Below are 25607 nucleotides of genomic sequence, written 5' to 3' on the forward strand. Positions count from 1 at the left end.
GAAAGTATTTAATACATTTTTTAATAGCTCAATTGCAAATTCTAATTCTAAAGGCATGCAAAATAAATATAACATGCCAAAGACATATGCAGAGTGTTTTATTTTCACGTGAAATATGTGGTTGGCCACCATTACGGTAAAATCTAAGATGCCACAGGCAAGACACAAACCTCAGCCTTCTAAAGAACAACAGACCAACTGACATTAAGAAAGAATCACTTTACAAGGTCAAAGAAACTCTTCATACCCCTACGCAAAAAGGCTCTCCCTTAAAGGCATCTTGTACTTTCATGTTTATCTGTTAATTGACCTGTCTGCTAGCCATGTGGACCAAGGGTAATTAACTACATTTCTTAAAGACAGAAACCACATTCTTCTGCTTTATGTAAAAAGTCTAGCCCACTGTAGCATGCTTAACTGCATTTCATTAGCAAAAGGGAGTAATCTACATACAAATTTGCAGAAAAATCAACTACATAACAGGTAATGTCCAGGTTGTCTCATTGAACCTTATTCTGATCATAGAAACAGATGTTGAAACACACCAAAGAGTAGGGTATGACTAATGCAATTTAGGATATCTTATCAAGTCTCAGTTGGTTAATTCACTTTATGACATCTCACCAAGTTTCAGAGTTTACAGGAGTATCTTACAAATACTATAGCAGAAAGAACGAGAAAAAAAAAAATCCACATCACGGACAACCAAAAACCATGTTAGTGTTAAGAAGAGTTAATGCCACAAAGAGAGAATATGGTCCACTGATCATGTCTGTTTCTCTCTCTCCTTCCTGCTTCTGAAGGGATTCAGGACATCCACCCTCCCCCACCAAATGTGCCACTTTGGCATGTGGATTTTGACCTGAAGGCAATCTCAAAACCCTACAGGCTCAAGAGAAACTTTTGCCCCTCCTATAAATACACAGACGAATCTCACTCGGGGGTCTTTCCCAGAACAAGGGTTATTAGCAGAGATAAATTTTATCTGAGTGACCCATCTGTACGGCAAGGCAAACATCTCATTACCAAACATCTGTTCTTCTTATGGCTCTGTGAGCGCACTCCTTTCCTCTGAAGCCCCAGACCCCTGCCTGCTTCTTAGTTCAAGATGACATATCTACCTTATTTTGCCTGTCTGTGTGGATTCCCCCATACGTCTGCTATGAAATCTGATTTTCTCCTATTAATCTGTCTCATGTCAATTTGATGCTTAGTCCACATTAATTCTTTTGATAGTGTCCATTGCTGACCAAATATGTATACCAGATTAGAACGTAAATAAAAAAGCTGATGCTAGGTTTTATATTTTTTTTCAAATTCATTTTTCAAACAAGACTTTCTAACTGATGTTTTCCTTGGAAGATTAAGGGTAATGAAGCCTCATGTTCTTTGAACATGGGGCACCCATTTTTCAGGATAGTTAAAATTTTTTTTCAGGATAGTTAAAAAAAAAAACCCTAATTGGTGGTGATTGGTTAATACAGGTGATCAGAAATGTGGGCACGCATTCACAAAGAAATATATGGGGACATTGTAAGCCTGGGTTCTCACTGACCTTCAGGTTGATATTGTGCTATAATGGTCACCGTCTGTCCAGCCCCCTTCAGTGCAGCAGCAGCCTGTTCATGCGATGCTCCACGGAGATCAATGCCATTCACCTGAAAGAGGAAGTCAGAGAATTTTGGTATTTTGAAAGGCATATTACTCTGATAGAAGAAAAAAGTTTCTCCAAACTGAGAAGCTGTCTAAGATTATGTCACCTGCCCCAAAACACCTCCTGTCCTACCAAGGCATTTGAGTGTTACTTAGAAAGTTTCAGGCTCTTGACAACGTTCAGTTAGCAAAGACATGAAATTTCATCTTGTGGCATTTATAGCATGTCTGCCTGGGCTGAAACTGTGTCTATGCATGTCTACAATAATTTTAGTGTGTGCATTTAATATGTCTCTGTGAGTTTCCTAGATTTCTGGGGTGGATATGAGCCTTCAAAATTAGAGGAAAAACAGGATAATAAGGAGAGACACATGTAATGTACATAGACGAGTATGTGCTGACAGATTAATATATTCAGATGAGGTTCTGAGTAGACTGTATGAAATGCGGCTGGCTACCCGCCAAATCCCTCGTTTTGGTCATGTGCCTGGTCCTGTCATCCTGAGCTTGGTTAGACAGCCCTGAGCCTTGTTCCAAAATAAACTTGACTGCCCCATTTCTCACGTACAATTCCAGAATGAATTCTGACAAAATGAAATAAAGAATGCCTGGAGTTTATGTTGCTGTTGCTAACTCCCATTTTGGGGCTGATGCCAAAAGAGAAACAGAACATCCAAAAAACAAGCATAAAACTCTGCTGAGAGGGAAAAATCATTCTGAAGTCAAATTTAATGAGAAGTAAAAGCTAAAATCTTTCTCAAATCAATTTAGTCTAAGTCAACATAACATAATTACTGAGTGCTTTCCGATGACAGGGCTCTGTTTCTGCCCCAGGAGAGGGGCCATGGGTGGAAAACAAAGGTGAACAAGGCAAGCCCTTAAGAAGCTTTTCTGCTTCCACTGAACACATAGTAATTCCACTTTTCTAACTTACATAGACCTAGTTTTTTGCAGTTGAAACCAGAAATCTGCTTCCTTTTATTACAGAGAGGTTGGCTACCATGGATGAAAAATTAAAAATAACAACAACAACAACTTGACCAGACACATGTAAAATATAAAATCTTATTTTGCCTTTTATCGATCCTTTTAGACAATGACACTGGATGGTGGATAGTGAGTTGCCGCCGTTTCCCTGTCAGGCCTGGAATATATGTAATCTTTAATTCCACATCCTAGTCTTCTCATAATAACTTTGTGAAAGTCTCCTTATCTACTTTTATAATTTTCCATGCCTCTTCCCTGGCTTTTTATTCTGGTGAATTCCTTACTGAAATCATTGATGACATGGTAACATCAAGAAGTCCCCTGAGCTGGGTGTGGCCTGACTGTGCCACTCACCAGCTGAATGACTGTGCTTTTGCCTCCTAAGACTCAATACTCTTCTGCCTCAAAGGGAAGTGACTGGGAGGCTCTTTGAGTCTAAAGACGCTTTGAACTACTGAATTCCGGATTCACTTGAACTACAGAATTCCGGATTCACTTGTTAGTAGATGACAGTCATTTCAGAGACTGTCTAGGCACGGATGAGTCATAATATGACTCAGACAGCTGGAAGAGACAGGAAAAGTAATTAGATGTAGGCTCTTGCCTGCAGGAAGCTAAATGCACAAACTCCGTGGGCCAAATAATCTCTTCTCTTGTCAAACAATTAGGGTTAATATCTTATTAAAAAATAATATATGATCATGGTAAATGAATTCCAATGTTTTAGAAAGGTATCTAAGGAAAAGTAAAAAAATCCCCTCATCATCTTTACTCTCAGATGCACCCAATGTTAGCAGTTTTTCGTGTATACTTTTTAGAAATCTACTATATGTGTATGCATGCACATAACTTTATTTCTGTTTCTTTATATATTTAAATATATCACCACATCTTTATTTAAGTGAGTAGGATCATATATATAAATATATATATATATATTTTTTTTTTTCTATAACTTGTTTCTGTTTTGCTTTTCATTTAACAATATATCTTGGACACCTTCCATATCAGCTCATACCATTTTACCTTTTTTTTTTTTTAAGATTTTATTTATTTATTCATGAGAATACACAGAGAGGAGAGAGAGAGAGGCAGAGACACAGGCAGAGGGAGAAGCAGGCTCCATGCAGGGAGCCCGACATGGGACTCGATCCAGGGTCTCCAGGATCACACCCTGGGCTGCAGGCGGCACTAAACTGCTGAGCCACCAGGGCTGCCCACCATTTTACCTTTTTAACAGGAGCCCAGGAGTCCATGGTATTGATAGACCAGCATTTTTTGCAATAGGATTCCTACCATTGTAAGGTTGTAAGGTTGTGTCCAGCTTTTTGTTACTACAAACACTTATGAAGGTGTTTCTGAAGGACAAATTCCCTAGAAAGATACTTTCTAAGTCAAAGGGTACATGTATTATTCGATTCTTTTAATTTGCTCTTGTATGTTTTTAACATAATTATTTATTCACAAAACAACCAGACACTCATAAAGGAATAAGCAAAAAGAAAAAGGCCAGAATCTTCTTGCCCAAATAATGTATTGATATAAAAAATAAAATTAATGTATGTACATAATGCACATACATGAAAATTAAAGCAATATGAAAGGCATAAAAATAAAATGATCCCCCTAATTCTTATTATTCTAAGGATAAACATTTTGATGGCTTCTTATATATACTACCAATTATTTTCGTTATGAACATAAGCAGGTTTATCAAGTTAAAACTTTAAAATTTTATACAAATAAGATATTATATTTTTTTTATACTTTTATCTTTTCCACTTACTAATATATCTTAGAGAACTTTCTTCATTCATATATTCCTATACAGTGTCTCATCCCTTTTGATAGCTATGTTCTATTATGCAACATAAATTTATTTTAACAGTGTAGCTTTGATGGCCCCTTCGATTGTTACAGCATTTTGCTATTCTAAACAATGCTGCAATAAATACCATGTAATATTAAGTTGTTGGGTAAAGGGTATGAAGTGTTAAATTTTGATGCTATTGCCAAGTTGTCTCCAAAAATGTATATTCCCACAAATAAAATATGATCGACTTTCTTCAGTCTTGTAGAAATTGCATATACTGCAATATTTGACCTTTGCCATTCTGATATGTACACAATTGTATTTTTCACTTTTACCTTTCTAAGAATTATGAAGTTAAGCATCTTTTTATATGTTTGCAAATTATTTGCATTTCTTTTTGCATAAAATGGCAATTTTCTTATTTCACCTATTTTTTATTTGAATAGTTTTTAAAAATATTTATTTATTTATGAGAAAGAGAGTCGGGAGAAAGGGCAGAGGGACAAGGAGAGAAACAGAGTCCCTTTGCAGAGCGTGAAGCCCAATGCAAGGCTTGGTTCCAGGACTGTGAGATCACGACCTGGGCCAAAATCAAGAATTAGATGCTTAACTGACTGTGCCACCCAGGTGTCCCTGTTTAGTTTGTTCTTTTAAATATTTATCTGCCTATTAAGAATATTAGTGTTTCATCTCAGATAACTATTGCAAATATTCTTATTAGTTTGGTATTTGTATTTTGTATTATTGTATTGTAACTGTTAACTTTTTCCTGGTATGCTATTTCTTGCCATACAGAAGTTTAAAATGTTTGATACAATTACATTTATCCCTTTTTTTTCCATTTTAGCTTTTGAGTTTTATATCTACCCCTCTCCAATATACTTAACAAACTACCCATATTTTCTTCTAGTACAACCAGAGTTTAATTTTTAGCCACTCAATCTTCGATCTACTGGAAGACAGTTTAGTGGGTTTTTTTTTAAAGATTTATTAATTTATTTATTCATGAGAGACACAGAGAGAAAGAGAGAGAGAGAGAGAGAGTGAGAGAGAGAGAGAGGCAGAGACACAAGCAGAGGGAGAAACAGGCACCAAGTAGGGAGCCCAACATGGGACTCGATTCTGGTCTCCAGGATCACGCCCTGGGCTAAAGGTGGCGCTAAACCGCTGAGCCACCTGGGCTGCCCCCAGTTTAGTGTTTGATATGAAAACCAGCTGAACAACCACACTTTCTCAGACCTTTCCTTTATAGTATCAAATTTCTACATAAAATCTTTTAATATTCTAACATTCCTCTGAAATTTTCTCAATCCACTAAGAGGAACATTGAAAAGTGGGAAGGAACAGAAGATTTGGAATCAGAGAACTGGGTTTGAATTCTGAGTTGACTAGTTATATCTAAATAACTTGGGAAAGTCAATTAACTTCTTCAAATCTCAGCGTTCTCACCTATGAAATGGGTATAATATCTACCTCTCTATCAGGACTGTTGCATAAAATAAATGAGAAAATATCTGTAAAGCCCTTAACATAGACCTTGGTACAAACAGGCATTCAGCCAAAAGTATCTATTATTGCTGTATTTTTTCAGAGCTGTGATTACAAGCGATGAAATAAAATCTAATGGAAATTAGTTAATACAAAATATAAGATATGAGTTCCCTTTTTTTTATGAACACAGAATTTCAGTACTGGAATGAAGTATGAAATGACCTTAGAAACTTGTTCATCCAGCACTTAGACATTAGAACATTAAAGTCATTCTCATAGGAGAAGGGACCTGCCCAAAGTCATATCAGAGTTAGCATAGTGTTGGACCAGCCTTGGTCTTTTCTCGTCCAGCTGAGACTTCTTCCCACTATAGCAGATGTGCCCTACTATGGGTGCATGCTCATTTTCTACTGGGCCAATACTCACCGAATCTTGCTATTATCCTGAACAATACCACACTTCCCAGGTACCTACTGATTTTCTTCCAGATTTCAGCAAACATACTCTCCTTCAGTCAAATTCTTCAAGGTCACTTTGACTCTTATTTCCATCCCTGAGCTTTTGAGTTTTTACCAGTAATTGTTGCTCAGATAGGATTTTTAGATGCATTCAAAAATAGCTTACATCATTGATATGACTTTTTTTTTAAAACCAATGTTTTTTAAAATTTACTTATTTATTTTAGAGAGGGAGACCATGAGTGGAGGGAAGGGCAGAGGAAGAGGAAGAGAATCTCAAGCAGAATCGCTTCCAAGCATAGAGCCTGATGGGGGGGTGGCGGCTAATCCCATGACTCTGAGATCATGACCTACGCAGAAACCAAGATTCGGGTGCCTAACTGACTGAGCCACCTAGATACCACAGAGAGGGAGAGAGAATCTTGAGCAGACTCCACACCAAGCATGAAGCCTGACTTGGGGCTTTGTCCCATGACCCTGAGATCACGACCTGAGCTGAAACCAAGAGTTGGACATTTAATTGACTGCACTACCTAGATGTCCCTGACAGGACATTTTAAAATACCAAGTGTGACAGAACCTCATATATTTATTATTTTTATTTTTCTACTTCAGCTTGAATTTTTCTTTACTTTAAGCACAGACTGGAGGATTGGATATCATTGTTCTTGAGATTGATAATTATAACCATTGTTAACATTCATTGAGCCTCAAGCATGTTCAAGTACTTATACATATTATATGTTAAAGAATTATTATAATATATATTTATTACATTATTACACTTAGATATTTATACATTAGTTCATAATCCTTAGGAGGCTGAGATTATTTTTCCGATTTCACAAATAAAGGAATTGAGCTCAGAGAGAATCACTAACCTGTTCAAAGTTAAACAGTTAGAAAAGGTTAAGAATTTAAAATAGTCTAATTAAAACCCCTAAGCTCTTAATTCCAATTCCTACTGCTCTTCCTTTAATATTCTATTCAATTCTGAGGGTCTACACTTATAAGATTCCAATTCTGAAGCATGCCTCTCCAGCTCCCTGAGACTGACAGAGCACAGTTGGGTGTGGCACCCTGGTTGGCTTTACCATGGCCTCAAGCAAACTGGTTTAAACACCATGACCCAGTTTATAATGATTAGATTATGCCAAGCTGAAGCCAAAGCTTTGGGCAGGCTAGAGAAATTCCATCTATTGCTGTATATGTATACACCTTTCACTGAATCATACAAAGAAAATCTATTTGTTATGACATCCTTTTCATAACCATGTTGGTAATCAATAGAGATTTTAGCACTTCTAGTTAATTCAAGTAGTTGTAGGTTTTATTCAGATGCTAATGTAAAGGTGAACAGTGCACCATGTCCAGAGTTAATCTTTCCTCTGTTTTTAAAAGATGAATATTATATTGGCTACCTTAACCACTAGGTCTCCCGGCCTGGGGCTCCAGAGATTATCTGAGTAAATGACTCTATATTTTCCAGAAAATTTTATCTATTTTTTAGTATTTTAAAAAGAATGATATCAAAATCAGAGAATTTCAGAAATGAGGAGAGCCCGTTTGCATGTAGGTATGCCTTTAAGCCAATTCCGCCACATTATATATTCTTATATCCTTGTCTCCCATCCTGTTGACCTTTTTACTTTCTTTAATTTAGGCATATCTATATCTTTGCACATGCTATTTTCTCTGTCTGGAACATAATTTTTCATCTCTTCTTCACCTGGAAAACTTCTCTCAGTTTTTAAAGATTCAGTCTGAATGGACTACAGATTGTGCTTACTTGTGAACCCCTCATGGTAGGAGTTCATCTTATTGGAACTTGTGTCCCTAGCATAGCACCTGGCCAATAGTAGGTGCACAATAACTAATGAGTGAACAAATAAGTGAATGGGTGGAAAATATATTCACATTACATTATTCCAGGAAAATGGTCATCTAAGCTTGATGTGACACTGGCTTTACTCTGATGTACTCACTGTCCTTCACAGAAATCCATTCCACTTGGGGTCAGCTCTCATGATTAAAAAAAAAAAAAAAAGTTCTTTGTGTTGAATCTAAATTATGTTCCTGGAACGTTCTACCTCTTGGTTCTACCCCCTTCTTCCAAGGGCTCACAAAACATTTCTTCTTTCTTAGTATTTTTTTCTTATATGATTCTCTTTCTAACATTTGAGGATAGTTTTCTCATTTCTAGGTCAAAGGACCTCACTTCCTTCCTCGTCTTTCCATATCATTCTTACCAAATGACCACTTGCCTCAGCTTACATACTTCTAGTGACAGGGAACTCTTCCTTTCCTTAGTATGTCCATTCCATTTTGGGGTGGCTCTTATGAGTGTTATTTCTAGAATCTTGATTTTATTTAATACCTGATCAGAGACTCAGCAGAATGCATGTGAGGTGAAGTATGACAATGGGGATATTTACTAATGGCTATTAACCTTTTTATTTTTTTTAAATATTTTATTTATTTATTCATGAGAGATACATAGAGAAAGAGGCAGAGACACAGGCAGAGGGAGAAGCAGGCTCCATGCAGGGAGCCTGACGTGGGACTTGATCCCGGGTCTCCAGGATCACGCCCTGGGCTGAAGGCAGGCGCTAAACTGCTGAGCCACGTGGGCTGCTTAGGCTATTAACTTTTAATGTATACCCAGTATAGTATCTACAGGTAAACACAGTGCTGATACAAGTTTTGTTTTTAAAAACTAACCATTTTAGTTATTTCTTTTTCCAATTTAAGAGAGGAAGTGAAAGTGAATGGCATATAGCTATTATAAAGCAATTCACCATTCAATAACTAAAAAAACGTAATTAAGCAGCAGGGGGGAAATGCTATGACAGGAAAAGGGGCCCTACTGAAGGTGTGAAGGGGTATGAGAAAGTTTTCTGGAGGAAGTGAAATCAGAAACAAGATGTGAGTGAGCTATCCAGGTAAGGATGGGTAGGAATGCCCACAGAGGGCTGTGGAGGGAAGTATGGGTAGAGGAGTAGCAAGAGTATTCCAGGTAGAGAGAGGAGGGACATGTGAAGGTCTGGAGGTGGGATGGGACTTGACACATCTGAAGAAAAGAAAGTAGTTGTTAGCAAATGGCAAAGAGGGGAAAAAGGAGAGTAGGAAGGAGGTGAGTGACAACAAGGGAGAAATGAAGGTGGTGGTGATGATGATGATGATGGTAGAGGTGGTGATGATAGCTGACATGCACATAGCACTTACTCTGTGGCAGGCAATGTTCTAAGCATTTCCTATTATTAATTCCCTAACCCTCATAATATTTCTATAAGTAAGAACACATAATAATGCCCATTTTACAGAGGAAGAGATTGAGGCACAGTAATTAAATAGATCCTCCAGGTCCACTAGTTATAAATGGCAAAACCAAGACTTAAACTCAGGCAATCTGAATCTCTCTCTGTTTTGCTTGTGTCTCATGATTTTTCTTATCCTTGAAATTGTCAATAAAGCTTGATACTGAGTAAAATTCCTAATCATTCCTAACTATGACATATTAATGTTTTCCAAAGATCTGGCAATCAGCATGACAAGCCATATCAGCGAATGTAGAGTTTATTTTGATGTAATGGCGAACCATCTCTCAACTTAGAATTGAGAAATATTACGTTACCATCACTCCTATACCCTAGGAGCACTACAGCCAGAGAAAATGCAGGAGGTGTCTGCTGTTGCCAACCCTGCTAAGGGCCTTTCAGATGAACTGATCACTTTGGAAATGCTTCTCAAAGGGCAGTGCCACTGCTTGTGGCTGCTTTGGTTTTCCTTAAAAAAAAAAAAAGTTTTTATTTATTTATTCACGAGAGACACAGAGAAAGGCACAGACACAGGCAGAGGGAGAGACAGGTTCCATGCAGGGAGCCTGATGCGGACTCGATTCCGGGTCTCCAGGGTCACGCCCTGGGCTGAAGTGACGCTAAACCGCTGAGCCACCCAGGCTGCCCTGCTTTGGTTTTCCATCTCAGCTCAAGTCATTTGCCTGCTCTGAGAACTGTCACAGGAAGAACACTGGTTTAGAGTTGGAGGGCCAGTATTCAAACCTTGATCCTGCTATTTCTTAACTCCAGGACCTTGGGTAAGTTACCTAACCCATTTGAGCTTCAGTTTCTCCATATGCAACAAAGATATTAATGCCTATTTTGCTGGTTTGTTGTCAGGATGATTGGAGATAATGCAAATAATGCACTTAATACTTCACACACTGAGTAGGTCATCAGTGGTTGCTATTCCTACTAGAGCATATCTATTACCTATGAACCAGGATTTTAAAATGGCTTTTATTGGCAATAATAAAATCAAAGTATAGATTTAGTGTAAGATTGTCTTGGAATAAAAGTAGCTAAAAACTACAAATTTAACTGAATCATCATGAAAAAATGCAAAGAGGTGACCCCGTGGGAAAGGGGGAGATAATTGGCACCAGATTTCAATTAAAACTAGTCGGTACAGAACACAGGGGGACTATTTCAAGTACATTATTTCATAGCGGGGGGTCTAGCTGGTACATGGCATGGGGCAGCAGGGAAGAAACTGGGGCAGAATCCAAACTATTTCTACTTTATTCAGAGAGACTAGGGATAATAAGATAAGCAAATGTACTACCAGTGAATTAAATGAATGTAGAAGGCTCCAACTTTTCTCAAGGGGGAAGAAATCTATTCTCATTTTCTTAAAGTAATGTGATGTAGTGAGGTAGAAATTTGTGTTTAGTTGCTAACTCTTCCACTAACTTACTCAGGCCAGCCACTGAGCTGCTGTGGAAAACGGAATGTTCCAGGCCCCACTGTCTCTAGGTCCCCTGTTATTTGAAATTTGATGATTTCCATGGCTTAAAAATAACATCTCAGAAGTGTTTTATAGACAGTAGTAAATTGTTTTCACATCTCATATTTCTTACCTAATAAGTTTCTTACCTATAAACAAATATAATAAAAGCTTCCCATGTATTGACTGATCCTTATCACATGCTTGTGAGGGAAGTAAGGAAACTATAAATACCACATTTAATCTTAAAGTGTGTGCAAGCTGGAATGGCTGCCATAGAACATGGAGAGAAAAAACATGGTACCCGCAGAAGTGGACCTTGAATGCCAAGTTAAAACAATTTTTTCAGTAAGTGGTGGTGCTGAGGAGGGGATGGTTTAACACAATTGAAGCATTTAACACAATTTGACTCACATTTGGGCTAGGATAACTATGGCAAGAGTGAAAAGTTGGAGTTGAAGAACTAAATGATGAAAAAGAGGATAATGAGATGGGAGACTATTGCAATATTATAAATCGTTGATGATGCAAGGCTGAATTAGAAAATTGAGAATGGGGACACCTGGATGGCTCATGGTTGAGTGTCTGCCTTTGGCTCAGGTTATGATCCCAGGGTCTTGGGATCGAGTCCCACATCAGGCTCCCTGTGGGGATCCTGCTTCTCCCTCTGCCTATGTCTCGCCTCTCTCTCTGTATCTCTCATGAATAAATAATTAAGATTAAAAAAAAAAGAAAATTGAGAATGGAACTGTGGGAAAGGGCCATAGACTTGAGAGAGGACACAGAGAGAGGTTCTAGATAGCTGTTCTCAAATACTTCTAGGGACTACATAGAGTTTAAATAATATTTATAATAATGTGAATGTTTGGAAATGGAAGCTGAGAAAGGTCATCAGGGGAGTGACGATATCATTATTCAGAATGGGAATGCAGGGTAGAAAGTGAGTTTGGACAACAGGATAACACATTTTACTTTGGACACGTTGAGTTTGCTATGTCTCTTGGACAGCTACGATTTTGCTGGTAGTGAAGAAATAACTATCTGAAGCTTAGAGAAATAATTAATGTTAATAATCAATTCAGTCTGGGGATCCTTAAGGTCAGTCAGTACCCTGATGTGACTAGCCCCAGCTGTAGAAGAGGCTTGCTGTACAAAGGTCAGATTAGTTAGCAATAGCGCCTGCTATATAATAAGGATATATAATTATTAGCTATTATTGACACCTCCCCTGACACACACAAAGAGGATGACCTGGACTAGTATAAAATTATCTCAATAAAGACTCAGCAGAGCAATGAGAAGTACTAGGGTTATAGGTACTGAAAGAGGGAGAATGGCACTCTGGAAAGCACTGCCTTAGGAATTATGAGTCCTGAGTTTCAGTCTCACCCTGCTGTTAGCTTATTTCACTTTGGGAGTCTATTTCCCTCTCAGGGGCTCAGTTTTTTCATATAGAAAGAGAGCCTTATACTAAATCACTGAGGTCCCCCATCCAGTGCTTAATAAACAAATATATTCCATGCTCAATATGTATTCTGTTGACAACGTGAGAAAAGCAAACAGTTCATTTAGTGATAACTTTCCAAACACCCTCCAGCATGTCTCAGAGTGAATAAACTATAAATTGTGTTTGAAGTGGAAATTTCTAATTAAGTTTCTTTTTCCTCCTGGAGGCTGTTGCGCTTGTTGCAGAGTGATAACATTTCTGACAGTAGCTGCATGAGAGCTCAAGACCAGAATCCACCTGGAGCAGAGGCAGAATGAAAAACTGATACTGGATATTTACACAGCTTGGCAGTTAAAATTAACATCCCTTTTAAATTTGGCTTGCTGATGCAAAAATAAACATGTATTAAAAAAAAAAGAAAAATGTTTTAGTTTACCAGGACATATAGAGAGCTGATCATTTTGAAGACTTTAACTAAAAATAATCCAAATATTTATATATATGTTTTTATTACATAATTATATATTATATATTTATACATACTTTTATTATATACTTATATATTATACATTTATATATAATTTTATTTTATGTATTTTTATATTTACATTATATATTTATACATATAATCTCACATATATAACATAATTTTTCAAACCCAATTTAGTATAGGCTAAGACAATAAATAACAGGATTCCTGTGTTTTGAGTACAAGAATATATTGCAAGAGTATGTAAGCAAAAATAGTTGAAGTCTTCCTTATAACATCTTATATAAATACAAGATGATACTAGTATTTCTACCTCTGATTCTTAACTCTAGACTTGTAAATCTATGTGCTTACTTCACTTCTCCAGCTGGATGTCTAAAATTTTTCAAACTTACCATGCTCAAAATCAAACATTTTAAAAAAGATTTTATTTATTTATTCATAAGAGATACACAGAGAGAAGCAGAGACATAGGCAGAGGGAGAAGTAGGCTCCCCGTGGGAAGCCTGATGAGGAACTTGATCCCAGAACCCCAGAATCATGACCTGAGCCGAAGGCAGATGCTCAACCAGTGAGGCACCCAGGCGTCCCTCAAACTCAAACTCTTAATTTTCTCCTGAACTTGTGTCTGGGCAATTTTGCCACCTTCAGCAAATGAGTAATACGACCATTCACCACTCAAACCACTCAGCCAAGAACCTACTTGCCAATCTTAATTCTCCTTCCTTCCCACCTGGCCATGCAATCCATCAGCATGTCTGTTTACTCTAGCTCCAAACCATATTGCAAGTCCACTTTTTTCCAACTCCCCCATCCCTCTTGGCAAAGCCACCACTTCTCCCAGGTATATTGCACTAGGCCCCTGATTGGGCTCTCTGCTCTCACACTGGCCCCCCATGCCCCCTCTATCCTTTTTGGCCCAACAACCATTGGGATCTTTTCAAAATATGTATATGTATATCAGACCATGCCTCTCTCCTGCTAATTTTTTTTTTTTTTACACCGACTTCTTGGTGTACTTTGGATACAATCCAAACAACTTGCCTTGACCTTGACCAATCCTTCTCATTCTATCTCATTCTGGCCTCTGCCTCCCTCACTATTTCACAGGCACAAGGGCTTTAGATTTGCTTCACCTAAGTCCAATTTCCCTCCAGCCTTGGGTCACTCGTACCAACTGTCTTCCTTAGCAATTCTTATATTTGACCCCTTATTTTTATAAGTCTCAGCTTAAAGACTGTCCCTTTTAAAGTAGGCTGGTAAAAAAATAAAAATAAAAAAAAATAAAGTAGGCTGGTAGCCTATCTTTAACACCCTTTTTCAATTTCTTATGAAACTTAGGTCCACCTGATATTTTGTTATTATCCCACCCACCCCAAGAATAGCTTCCTGTGAATAGGACCTTTGTCTCTTTTACCTCAATACTTCTAAGGCCTACAATACTACGCAGATACTTCACAATACTCCTTGAATTAATAAATGATAGCTACTAGATCACATTATTTTATTTAAGTAATTAAAATCTGACCACCAGTTATTGCATACTTATTATGAGCCAAATGCTGATCAGAGTCCTTTTCAGAAGGAATTTGTCCTTTATGCAGGAGAATGGTTGATTAAACTGGAGTCACTAAATCTGAATCCTTGGGGGTGGGGTCCAAGAATCTTTTTTATTTATTTTTAAATTTTTATTTATTTATTTTTAAAGATTTTATTTATTTATTCATGAGAGACAGACAGAGAGAGAGAGAGAGAGAGAGAGAGAGAGAAAGGCAGAGACACAGGCAGAGGGAGAAGCAGTCTCCATGCAGGGAGCCTGACGTAGGACCTGATCCCGGGTCTCCAGGATCACACCCTGGGCTGAAGGCAGCACTAAACCACTGACCCACCCAGGCTGCCCCCAAGAATCTTTATTTTTAAAAAATTCTCTAATGACAGATGCTCAGTCAGATGCAGGCACCTCTGTGGAGATGTAGCTCCTTGTCCTCTATGTACTCTAGCTGCTCCTTCATCATATATACTTGATTTTAGTCTCAAGTTGTACTTTTACTCTTATGCTTTACAAAAATCTCTGGCCCTTTGAGCCTCTATCACCAATGAGGACATAGGTGATAGTGAAATGGCTCTGGAGCCTTCTTTAAGATATGCTCTGGGAGGGAATACATGAACATGGAAACAGTGGCCCATACCACCTACAATAGACCCATTTTCTTCATTCCAGGGTTCTGTGTACATACTGCACTTTGGGCATGGGTGTCTGTTGGTACAAGTGTCTCTCTCAGCTATGTAAAGCTGTAGATATGACAACCTTGAAGCCCCCATCCCATGTCTCAATTCCCCTGAATACATGGTTCCTAGGGAATCACTCACTTGCAAATCACCCATGCCCCCAAACTGCTCAGGCAAAAGGTAAAACTTTGGGGTGTGAGGCTACACTTCTACCTTCTGAGATCTGCTTTGTATCTCACACTCTAAGCCCTCTACTCTGGGATGGGATGTGTGTGCTTCCCAGGCCAATGGATTCCCTCAGGTTAGTGTCAGATTTGAAGCTGAGGCCTTTCCTTGATGGATGGTGGTAATAAAAGCAACCTTCTGAGTTTGCTTGGCATGTTCTTACTTTTGAAATCAAGGGGCTGACTGCAAATGCTCAGTCATTTTTTTTAAAAAAAATAGTTTTCTGTGGTTTCTGGGTTTCTGATATTGAACTATTGCTAAATTTAATCTACTGTTAAAAACATCATAAAAAATCATCAATAGGGAATTGATTAAATAAAGTATTAGGGAATATGATGTAGCCATTAAAAACAAGGGCATACATGCCTAATATTCTCATACCAACAAATATCTGTGGTATATTGCTAAATTAAAGAACTATAACAAAACTATACATATATAGATAACCTTGATTATTAAAAGAAAAAGGAAGGAAGGGAGATAGATGATAGATAGATAGATAGATATATAGATAGATAGATAGATAGATAGATGATATAGAAAATGCCTGAAAGGCTACACAACCAAATGCTAAGAGAGGCTTTAGTGGGCTATGGTCTTGAGGCCATGATGATTGGGGTAATGCTGAAGAGGAAAGAAGAGATTACATTTTATTTTACAGTCTTTAGTAGTGCCTGAATAATCCTTAAGTGAACATGTATTGTCATATAACAATTTTCAAAGTTATATAAGAAAAGTTTTAACTACTGAATTTGAGATTTGTGTTACTTTGACAGTAAAAAAAAAGGGTTGTCAAGACACACTAGAATCACAGTGACGTTTATAGAAAAAATGTAAGTTATAATCAAATATTCACGCATTACATAAAGTCAATGAACAGAGAGTTTCTGATCGTCTTCTTTGTGACAGTCATTGTACGGAGCTTTGGAATGTACTGGTGAAGAAAGCAATGGCTCTGCCCTCAGTGGCTTAGGATCTAAGAGCAGTTCTCCACTGGGCATGGAAATGTGGAGGAGGGGGATATTCTTTGTTCTTAAAATGTCAGAGTCTGGGGTGAGCTTTGACATTAATTGTGCAAGGCGCAGGCATGTTAAATGTTCTGCAAAATGTGGTACAGTCACATGCAGTGAAAAATTGTCCTTTCAAAAAATGCAGTCGCACCTACAATAAGAAATACACATAGATATGCTAATTCCAAATGAACCTCAATGAGATTATACATGGAAGAGGTTCTTGGTTTCTTTTCTTTTCCCCTTGCATGGATGACTTTAATCATAAGCATTAAAATTAATTTTAATGGAAGAAAAAACCGGTTATATCTGTCAAATAGTCCGTTTCTAAAGTATTGAAAGGCTTCAGTAGGAATAAGGTGCTAGTGGAATTATCTTGGTCAAAAACCATGAAATGCAGAACTCTAGCTACTGCGTGCAGAACTCACCTGATGTTTGTTTCACTATAGTTCTTCAGGATAATGACATTCTTTTGTGTTTGTGCTTATGTGTATCTTGGCATCTGATTGTTGTCTATAATTACATCGTCATTTCTCCTACTTATTCCTTACCTAAAAATAAGGTTATCATCTCACTGCCTAAAAGCTCCCAGGAAACAGGTTTTCCGAGTTCAGGGAAACTGTGTCAAGGACTCTTGAATCCTCTTTCCAATTGTTATACAATTAGATGAAGGGGAGGAGACCTGACAGGCACAAATGCTGAATAGAAATCGAATTATATTTACCACTATTGCTGAGAAATGATATTTATTCATCTATTGTCCCTTCAAAATATTTTTACTTTTCTTTTTTTTTAATTTGCTACTCTAGCTCTAAATCTCCATCTAGACTACTACAATAGACCTCCTTCCAACTATTTATTTTGAAAAATTACAAACTACAGAAAATTTTTGAAGAACTGTACATAAAGATCAAGACATTTTCCTCAAGATTCAGCAATTGTTAATATTTTGGCACATTTGTTCTCTCTCCCTCTGGCTCCCTTTCTCTGCCTGCCGATACACACATAAACATTCACATTTGTTTTTTCTGAACCCTCAGAAATATATGGCAGACATCCTGCTACTTCCAAACCTAACATACCAGCAAGGCATCTCCTCACTATAAAGATATTTTCTGCACAAACACATTATCATTACTAAATCAAAAAAGGTAACAGCAATTCTATACCATCCAATATACTATACCTAGTCAAATTTTCTCAGTTGTTCTTCAAAATGTCTTCTATAGTTTTTTTTTTTCTTCAATCCAGGGTTGAATCAAGGTTTATCAATTGTGTTTGGTTATGTCTTTACTCATTATTAACCTAAAAAACCACCTTCTTTTTCTTCTTTATGACCCTGAGTTTTTTCTTTTCTTTTTTTCTTTCTCTAAGAGTTCAAAGTAGATATTTAAAGACTAAATACATTCTGGTTTTGTCTGTTTCTTCCTGATCAGAATCAAACAATTTTATCAAAATCTAGTGAGTAACATTGTGTAATTCTTACTGTATCACATTAGGAAGACTAAAATGTGAGGCTGTCTCACTATTGGTGATAGTAATTTTGGTCACTTGGTTAAGGACCACCAGATCTCTCTAAAGGCACCTTTGGGGACGCCTGGGTGGCTCAGCGGTTGACCATCTGCCTTCCGCCCAGGGTGTGATCCTGGAGTCCCCGGATCAAGTCCCACATTGGTCTCCATGCATGAAGCCTGCTTCTCCCTCTGCCTGTGTCTCTGCCTCTCTCTGTGTCTCTGATGAATAAATAAATAAAATATTTATAAAATATTTTTATATAATATATAAAATATAAAATAAGGGCACCTTTAGAATGACACCTCCAGCAAATCTGGAGGGTAATTTTTTGAGACCACATGACTATCCTTTTTCTCAATAAACTTTCATCTCAATATTTCTTAGCATCTATTGACTATGCTTGCCTAAAACAACTATTTTACTTAGGGTTGGAAATTGGTGATTTTCTACTTCTCCATTTCTGCTGGAATCATTAGCTGGTATTCTGTGCAAATAACTTTTCCTTTATTCTTTTCTTTCAGTATCATGAAAACAAAACTCATGTTATTGTTTTTATTTATCAAGATACAATCCATTACTGTGTAGTAGACCTTTTTTTTTTTTTAAGACTTATTCATCTTATTTTATAGAGGGGAGAGGGGCAGAAGGAGAGGGAGAGAGAGTCCCAAGCAGGCTCCATGCTGAGGGGGAGTCCGATGCAGGGCTTGATCTCACAACCCTACCACGACTTGAGCCAAAACCAAGAGTCGGACACCCAAGGCGCCCTGTGAACTAGACTTCTGATTGACCAGCAAACCTTCCTTTAAACTCTGTCTCTCTCTCCCTCCATTACTCCTTCTGTTTTCTCTATTCCTATTATTTTGACAGCCATCCTATATATCATGGACAGTCTACTTTTCTTTACATACTGTTTTTCACATTTTACATATGATGCAGATGCTCATATTCTTCTAAGTTCCTCACTGTTTGTTGGTTATGTGAAAATTTTGTATCTTCCTTTTTAAGATTTTGCATAATCTGGTTTTTACTATACCTCTCTCTAGTCTCATAAGACCATAGATTTCTCTGATGTAAGGGAACATGAGAGTTGATCTTGTCATTCCTCCCATTTCACAGGTAAGAGTACTGAGGCCCAGGAAATGAAGTCACTTGCATGCTCCTCTGTATTTGTGGCAAAGGTCAGATGAGAATGCTACTGTTTGCTCCCCCATATTATTACATACCTCCTCTCCCTAGAAAACCCTCTGCTGCAACCAGAAGCTTCCTGCACATTCCTAGCCCGACACCATTCCTTATGGACCTCTTTCTCCCTGTCATGCTTCCTGTTCCTTAGGATTACCTAAAGTTTCGATCTTCCTTTGTGTCCTCATCAAGTTCTACGTTTCCAGGCCTCCTATTAATGGTCTGTACACTCACTTGGCCATTAGTCTCATAACCTGGCATTATTATATGGATTTTTGTCCCCTTATAGTGCTTTATTATTTTTGTTAAGTATAGAATTCAAGTTCATTTTATTTTATATTTTAAAATATTTATTTATTTAAGAGAGCAAGAGGGAGAGAGAGCACAGAAGGAGAGGCAGAGGGAGAAGCAGACTCCCTGCTGAGCAGGGAGCCCAACATGGGCCTCGATCCCAGGACCCCAAGGTCATGACCTGATCTAAAGGCAGATGCTTAACCGACTGAGCCACCCTCAAGGTGCCCCTCAAGTTCATTTTAAATAATTACAATAGGGGATCCCTGGGTGGTTCAGCGGTTTACTGCCTGCCTTTGGCCTAGGGCATGATCCTGGAGTCCCGGGATTGAGTCCCACATCGGGTTCCGGGCATGGAGCCTGCTTCTCCCTCTGCCTGTGTCTCTGCCTCTCACTCTCTGTCTGTGTCTCTCATGAATAAATAAATAAGATCTTAAAAATAAATAAATAAATAAATAAATAAATAAATAAATAAATAATTACAATAATGCAAAAGAACAGCAAGGAAAGTACATCTCTTTTTTCAATTCTAACTTTCAAGTAACCACTGGTAATAAATTGAATATATAACTTTTATGCATTTTTCCCCACACATGGATAAGTGTGGGGAAAGCTATAGTCCTGATGTCTAGAATAATACTAGATACATATCAGTGACTGAATGTATATAGGTGCAAAAATATTTATATTTATCTTCCTATATAGTTACTGTCTTCAAAAATAGATCACACCAGCAGTGTTATGTAATTTGCTTTTTTTTAAAAAGATTTATTTATTTATTTATTCATGATATAGAGAGAGAGGCAGAGACACAAGCAGAGGGAGAAGCAGGCTCCATGCAGGGAGCCTGATGTGGGACTTGATCCCGGGGTCTCAGGATCACGCCCCGGGCTGAAGGCAGGCACCAAACCACTGCGCTACCCAGGGATCCCTGCTTTCTTTTTCAATTTAAATTACTTTTTTTTAAATGAATCAGTGTCAGTAACTAGACCATAAGCCCTATGAAGGCTGTCCTAGCCAATGTTTTACTTTCCTTGTATTCCCAGGATGGGGCACAAATTTCCTTCCTCATAAACTATTATTTAGAGTGATTACACTTACATGTGCCTCATGAATCTCTTCCTCTACTCTGAAGAGGTCTTAAGCTTCCCAAGGACTCCTTTTCCTCTAAGGAAGCATCATTAACCAAAAATTTGGTGGCCAATTCCATTGGCTAATAAGGAAAAGGAGACAAACTAGAAAGTGAAGACAGGAGAGTTACTGGAGGGGATATGCAGGATAATGACAAGGAGGATCTTAAGGATCCTTTCTTTAAGGATGGGCATTTTTTTTTTTTATGTTGGAGCTGCCATCTTGAATGTGGCCTCTTCAGGGAAGTAGACCACACAACATAGAACCTTAATTCTCAAAGTCAATGATTTTATGAAAAGTTTCTTTCTCATCATTGGTAAAACCAGAAGAAGCAAGAGATAGAGTTCAAAACTCTCTAAAACGGCAAACTCCATAAAATCAAAAGGGTGAGGAAGAACTGCATCCTCTGGAATTATCTCTCTTTCATCACTGTATTTGTTCTCTCAAGTATGTATCAGGGCTTCTTAAAAGCAGCCAAGACTGTGTGTAATCTTTTACCTTCAGTCCCAAGTGAATATTGTAAACATCAGAAAATTTTCCATCTACACAGTCAGAGAGGTATTTTCAGTCATTTAAATTTTTCTAATTACTAACCAATTCCCTCCTTCCAGCCCTCCCAATTTAGCGCACAGAATGTTGCTCCCCACAGAAAACAACTCCCCAGCGAAGTGAGTTTCCATGGTTAGTTGCCAGAGCTCTGGATGTGAACAAAGCCAAAAAGCCACTCTGCCTGAGAGAAAAAAAAAAACATCAAGAAATCAGGTTCCACTGCCATGGTTTGGTTCCTGTCACAAAGTAAATGCTCAGTAAATAATGAGAAGGATGGGGGAAAAAATTGAGGAGAACAGTAAAGAAAAGAGAGAGGAACAAAGAAGGAAGAAATCCAGTAAAATTGGCTTTCTTCAAACTGTGGGGGCAAAGAAGTTACTGATAAGGGTAATACCAGTAACCAAATCTTGAGCAAGAGGGTACTATGCTGTGCTTGTTAATGCTAATCCTTCCAAGAACTTTTCTAAGGTCAGCTTTTAAAAGACGGAAGAGGGAATCCCTGGGTGGCTCAGCGGTTTAGCGCCGCCTGCAGCCCGGGGCGTGATCCTGGAGACCCGGGATCGAGTCCCGCGTCGGGCTCCCCGCGTGGAGCCTGCTTCTCCCTCTGCCTCTCTCTCTCTCTGTCTTTTATGAATGAATAAATAAATAAAACCTTAAAAAATAAAAAATAATTTAAAAAAGGAAGAAATTGAGGCACAGAGAGGTTAAAAGCCTCTGACCCCGCAGAAGTGGGTTAGAGCTCCGATGTGTGTTATACAGGCTGTGTCCTTCTCCCTAGACTCTGGCTGCTCTCTCTGTGAGCCTGGCTGCTCCGGCCTCAGTTCCTCTGATCGCCACCAATGCCAGGGTGCTGCTGCATTGACCCCACGCCCAGCCCATCCCATCCCAGCCCATCCCAAGATGTCACAAAAGGATGACTTCTAAGGTAGCTGCGTGCGCCTCGACGGCCGGGCGGGGCCGGGGCGCGTGTGGTGCAGCCGCAGCCGCCCTCCCCTCCCGGTGTCCCCGCGCGGGCCGGCCCCTGCGGCAGCAGCTCCGACGCCCCGGGCATCCCCGCGAGCTCCGCGATGGTCCCCGCCCGCCGCCCCCCGCGCCCCGGACCCGCCGCGACCTCGGGCTCGGTCCCCGGCGGAGCACCTCCCGCCCGCCCGCCCGGCCGCCGGCGCTCCTGGGGCTGGCAGTGCCGCGGGGCCCACGCACGGAATTCCAGGTTCTTGGAGGCCCCTGCCCTCGGCTCCCCTCGGCAGCCTAGTCGCGTGCAGCCTCCCGGTGCTGCTCCCTCGCCTGCCAGACGTCCGGCCGCCGGGCGAAGTCCCCGCGCCCCGCGCCCCCCAAGGCCGGGCCCCCCGAGGCGCGCCACGGCTCCGACTCCCGCGCCCTCGGGCCTCACCGGCGCCGCGTCTGCCTCCGCGGCCACGGTCCCGTCGCTTCCCCCGCCTTCCCTCGCCGCGGCCGGCTCCGCGCCCTCCCGCCGCCGCGCCCTCTCGCCCCCCCCCCGCCCCCCGCCTCCACTCCCCGGCTACGTCCTCTTTTCCCTCCGCTGGTCGATTTCTCCTGCTCCGTGGCGAGGAGCCTACGGCCCAGCGCTCACCACCTAAGCGGAATTTTATTCTGCATCTGAAGTGCAAGCCGACTTGCTGCGAGAGCCCTGTAATTACACTAATAGGAAATTAAAAAGTTTCCTTATTCTACCGTTAGTACAACTAAAACACTGGCTTGGCTGTCAACTATAGGCAAACCAGAAGAGCTTGCTCTGAAAATGAAATAAAATCATCTCTGCTTGCATTTCCAAGTGCTGCTTCAGGCTGTCTTGTTTATATTTGATGCTCTGTGGCTCCAAGGCAAGGATAAGCCTTAACTTAGGGTTTTTCTTCATTGGGCTTCTAGGGAAGCTCCCTGTGATTTATAGAGCCCTGGAACTGCTGGAAAACCTTTTTTTTTTAAAAAAAACCCACTTGTTCTTTCTAATGCAGAGCGCTGTTGCCTATCAAAAAACTGATAGAATGTTTGCCCTCCTTTTTAACATTGCTGCTAAAACCTAAATAATCTAGATTCCAAAGTTGCCTCCCCATTTGCCCCCAGCTCCTTACCTAGCACCAGCCACTTAACAGCAGCTTAAATTTGGGCGTTTGGATGTGGGCATAGTTCAAGGCTTACATCACCTTCATGGTAACCTCCATTTCCTATCCATCCACCAAAAAAATCATTCCCTCTTAAAAGCATGAAAACATCATTGTGTTGATAGAATTTTAGTATATGCCCCAGATACAAAGTATGGGGTTGAAGAAGCACTTAGGGGAAAAGTCACATTGGAAATGTGAAAGTGTTGATTGAAAACCATGAACATTAGATGACAATAGGTGATTATGCACACATACCACCCATTTGCAGAGAATATACAGGTTTTAAATATTGCTCCTTCTAAAAGCCAGGTATCATGAGAAAGGGAAACCAGGCAAAAGGTATGACTTTTTCAATGAATAAAAGATAAAATAGATGTAGGTAAAAATAATAAATCACCAAGACAAGTGTGTATAATTGTACAATGTGTTCTTTAGGATAACATATGTAAAAGTATCTGTTTTATCTATGAAAATTTACCCTTTTATTTTCTTCTTTAAAGCTGGCTTATGGGTGTCTGGCCACGTAAGTTTCCTTTCCGGACTTTGAATATACCCCAAAATCAGTAAATGGGTGGAGTTCTCTAAGCAAAAAAAACCTTTTGCCTTACAGGCATGATATTCCTGGCTAATATTGATCTTTAACAATTACACATATGCAATAAAACAATTAACTTTATTATTTCCTTAAAGAAAGCAAGCTGTCCTGCGCTTAGTTCTATATGTATATATATAGTCATATATACACATATGTATTTATCCTAGGAATCAAAACATACATAGGATAATTCTCTATTTTAGATTAGTGCTTTTATGTTCCAATAGGTGGCAAAATCCAGAGACCGGTATGTTTTCCAGAATGCTCAATGGACAGGATTTTGTCACCAATTAGCTTTGGAATGTTGTACTTTAGCTCCTTCATTTATTAAACACACAAACATTGTGCAAAGGAGTCTGTGAGGTTCCATTCAGAGTTATGATTCTGTGATTCAATCATGCAGTTAAAAAACATATATAGTGTAAGATATTTGATTCCACAAAGAGCTATGTAGTTATTCTGCTTACTTCTATTATAAAAGTCATTCATTTATTTACTCATTCAAAAACTCATTCTAGAAGCATCTATCTGAGATTTAATTATGTTTCAGGTCCTATGGCATGTCTTAAGGATGCCAAGGTTATTTAGATACAGCCTCTGTTGTATCCTCTAAACGAGGATCTCCTATCTTATAGGATTTCATCTCAAAGATTGTAATTGTAGAAATTCAAAGTTTCTATGCAAGAAACTTAACATGTATCTATATTATTAAGTACTGATGAGAATCAGTATTTCATTTTGGAGAACTGTTTACTTCTCTCTCATGATCTCAGGATTTTGAGACTGAGCCCTGCATTGGGTATCGCACTCAGTGGGGAGTCTGCTTGAGATGCTCTCTCTCCCTCTGCCCCCCCACCCCTCCCCCCCACATGCACGTGCATGCACACTCTCTGTCTCCCCAAAATCAATAAATAAATCTTAAAACACAAATCAGTGACAGATTTATAGTGTGATGGAAGAGAAAGAGTGTGGGTTTTGTCCACTAGATTCAAGTGTGGAATTTTGGCACTGTCTTACACCCACCGTGTGATTCTGAACAAGCTACCTGCTCTGAGACTATATTTTCACATCTATGAAGTGATGACAGGAATATCTACTCTCAAAGAGTTGCACAGTAATATTTGGAACTGAATAAGATAAGATGATGGATACAAAAACTACTCAATGAATGGTGGTTGTTGCTTTGAATATGGAAAGTTAGAAAACATTCCTGCCTTAATATTCTTTTCAAATAAGTAAACCAATACAAACAGCTTTTTGGCCTAACCCCTCTGAAGACTCTTTGCATTCTACATCTATGGCTGTAATCTCTAACCAAAAGATGAAGGACTGAGACATCTGTGGGGATTCTATGAGTACTAGATGGATACAAATCCATATTAGTTTGAATATTAGTTTGAATCATACAAAATTGCCAGTATTTGATTTGACCTACAAAAGTGACAATTTTGCATGGTTCAACTTAATACTATTTAGTGGATGATACTACTAAAAGCAAATTTTAATTTTGTACTTTTTAATATGAATGGCATATAATATTTAAAATTTGCTTTGGGGGATTATTTCCTGGTTTTAAAAAGTGTAATGGGCAAAATATATGTCATTTGCTTTTTAGATTAAGGAAAAAATGGTA

General features: G+C 39.0%; 1 protein-coding gene across 31 annotated transcripts in view; it reads right to left on the minus strand.

Annotated features, from left to right (window-relative positions):
* DLG2 (discs large MAGUK scaffold protein 2) overlaps positions 1-25607 on the minus strand; it is a 1979996-nt gene that overhangs the window by 306630 nt on the left and 1647759 nt on the right. For 30 of the 31 annotated variants that reach the window (XM_077867259.1, XM_077867261.1, XM_077867262.1 and 27 more), the window contains one exon: positions 1556-1658. In XM_077867259.1, coding sequence (XP_077723385.1) covers positions 1556-1658 — 103 coding nt within the window. Of the gene's footprint in view, positions 1-1555; positions 1659-22646; positions 22716-25607 lie in introns of those variants that run through there. The other variant, XM_077867284.1, reaches the window with a different exon arrangement.

This window comes from Canis aureus, chromosome 23, assembly GCF_053574225.1.
Source record: "Canis aureus isolate CA01 chromosome 23, VMU_Caureus_v.1.0, whole genome shotgun sequence".
NCBI lineage: Eukaryota > Metazoa > Chordata > Mammalia > Carnivora > Canidae > Canis > Canis aureus.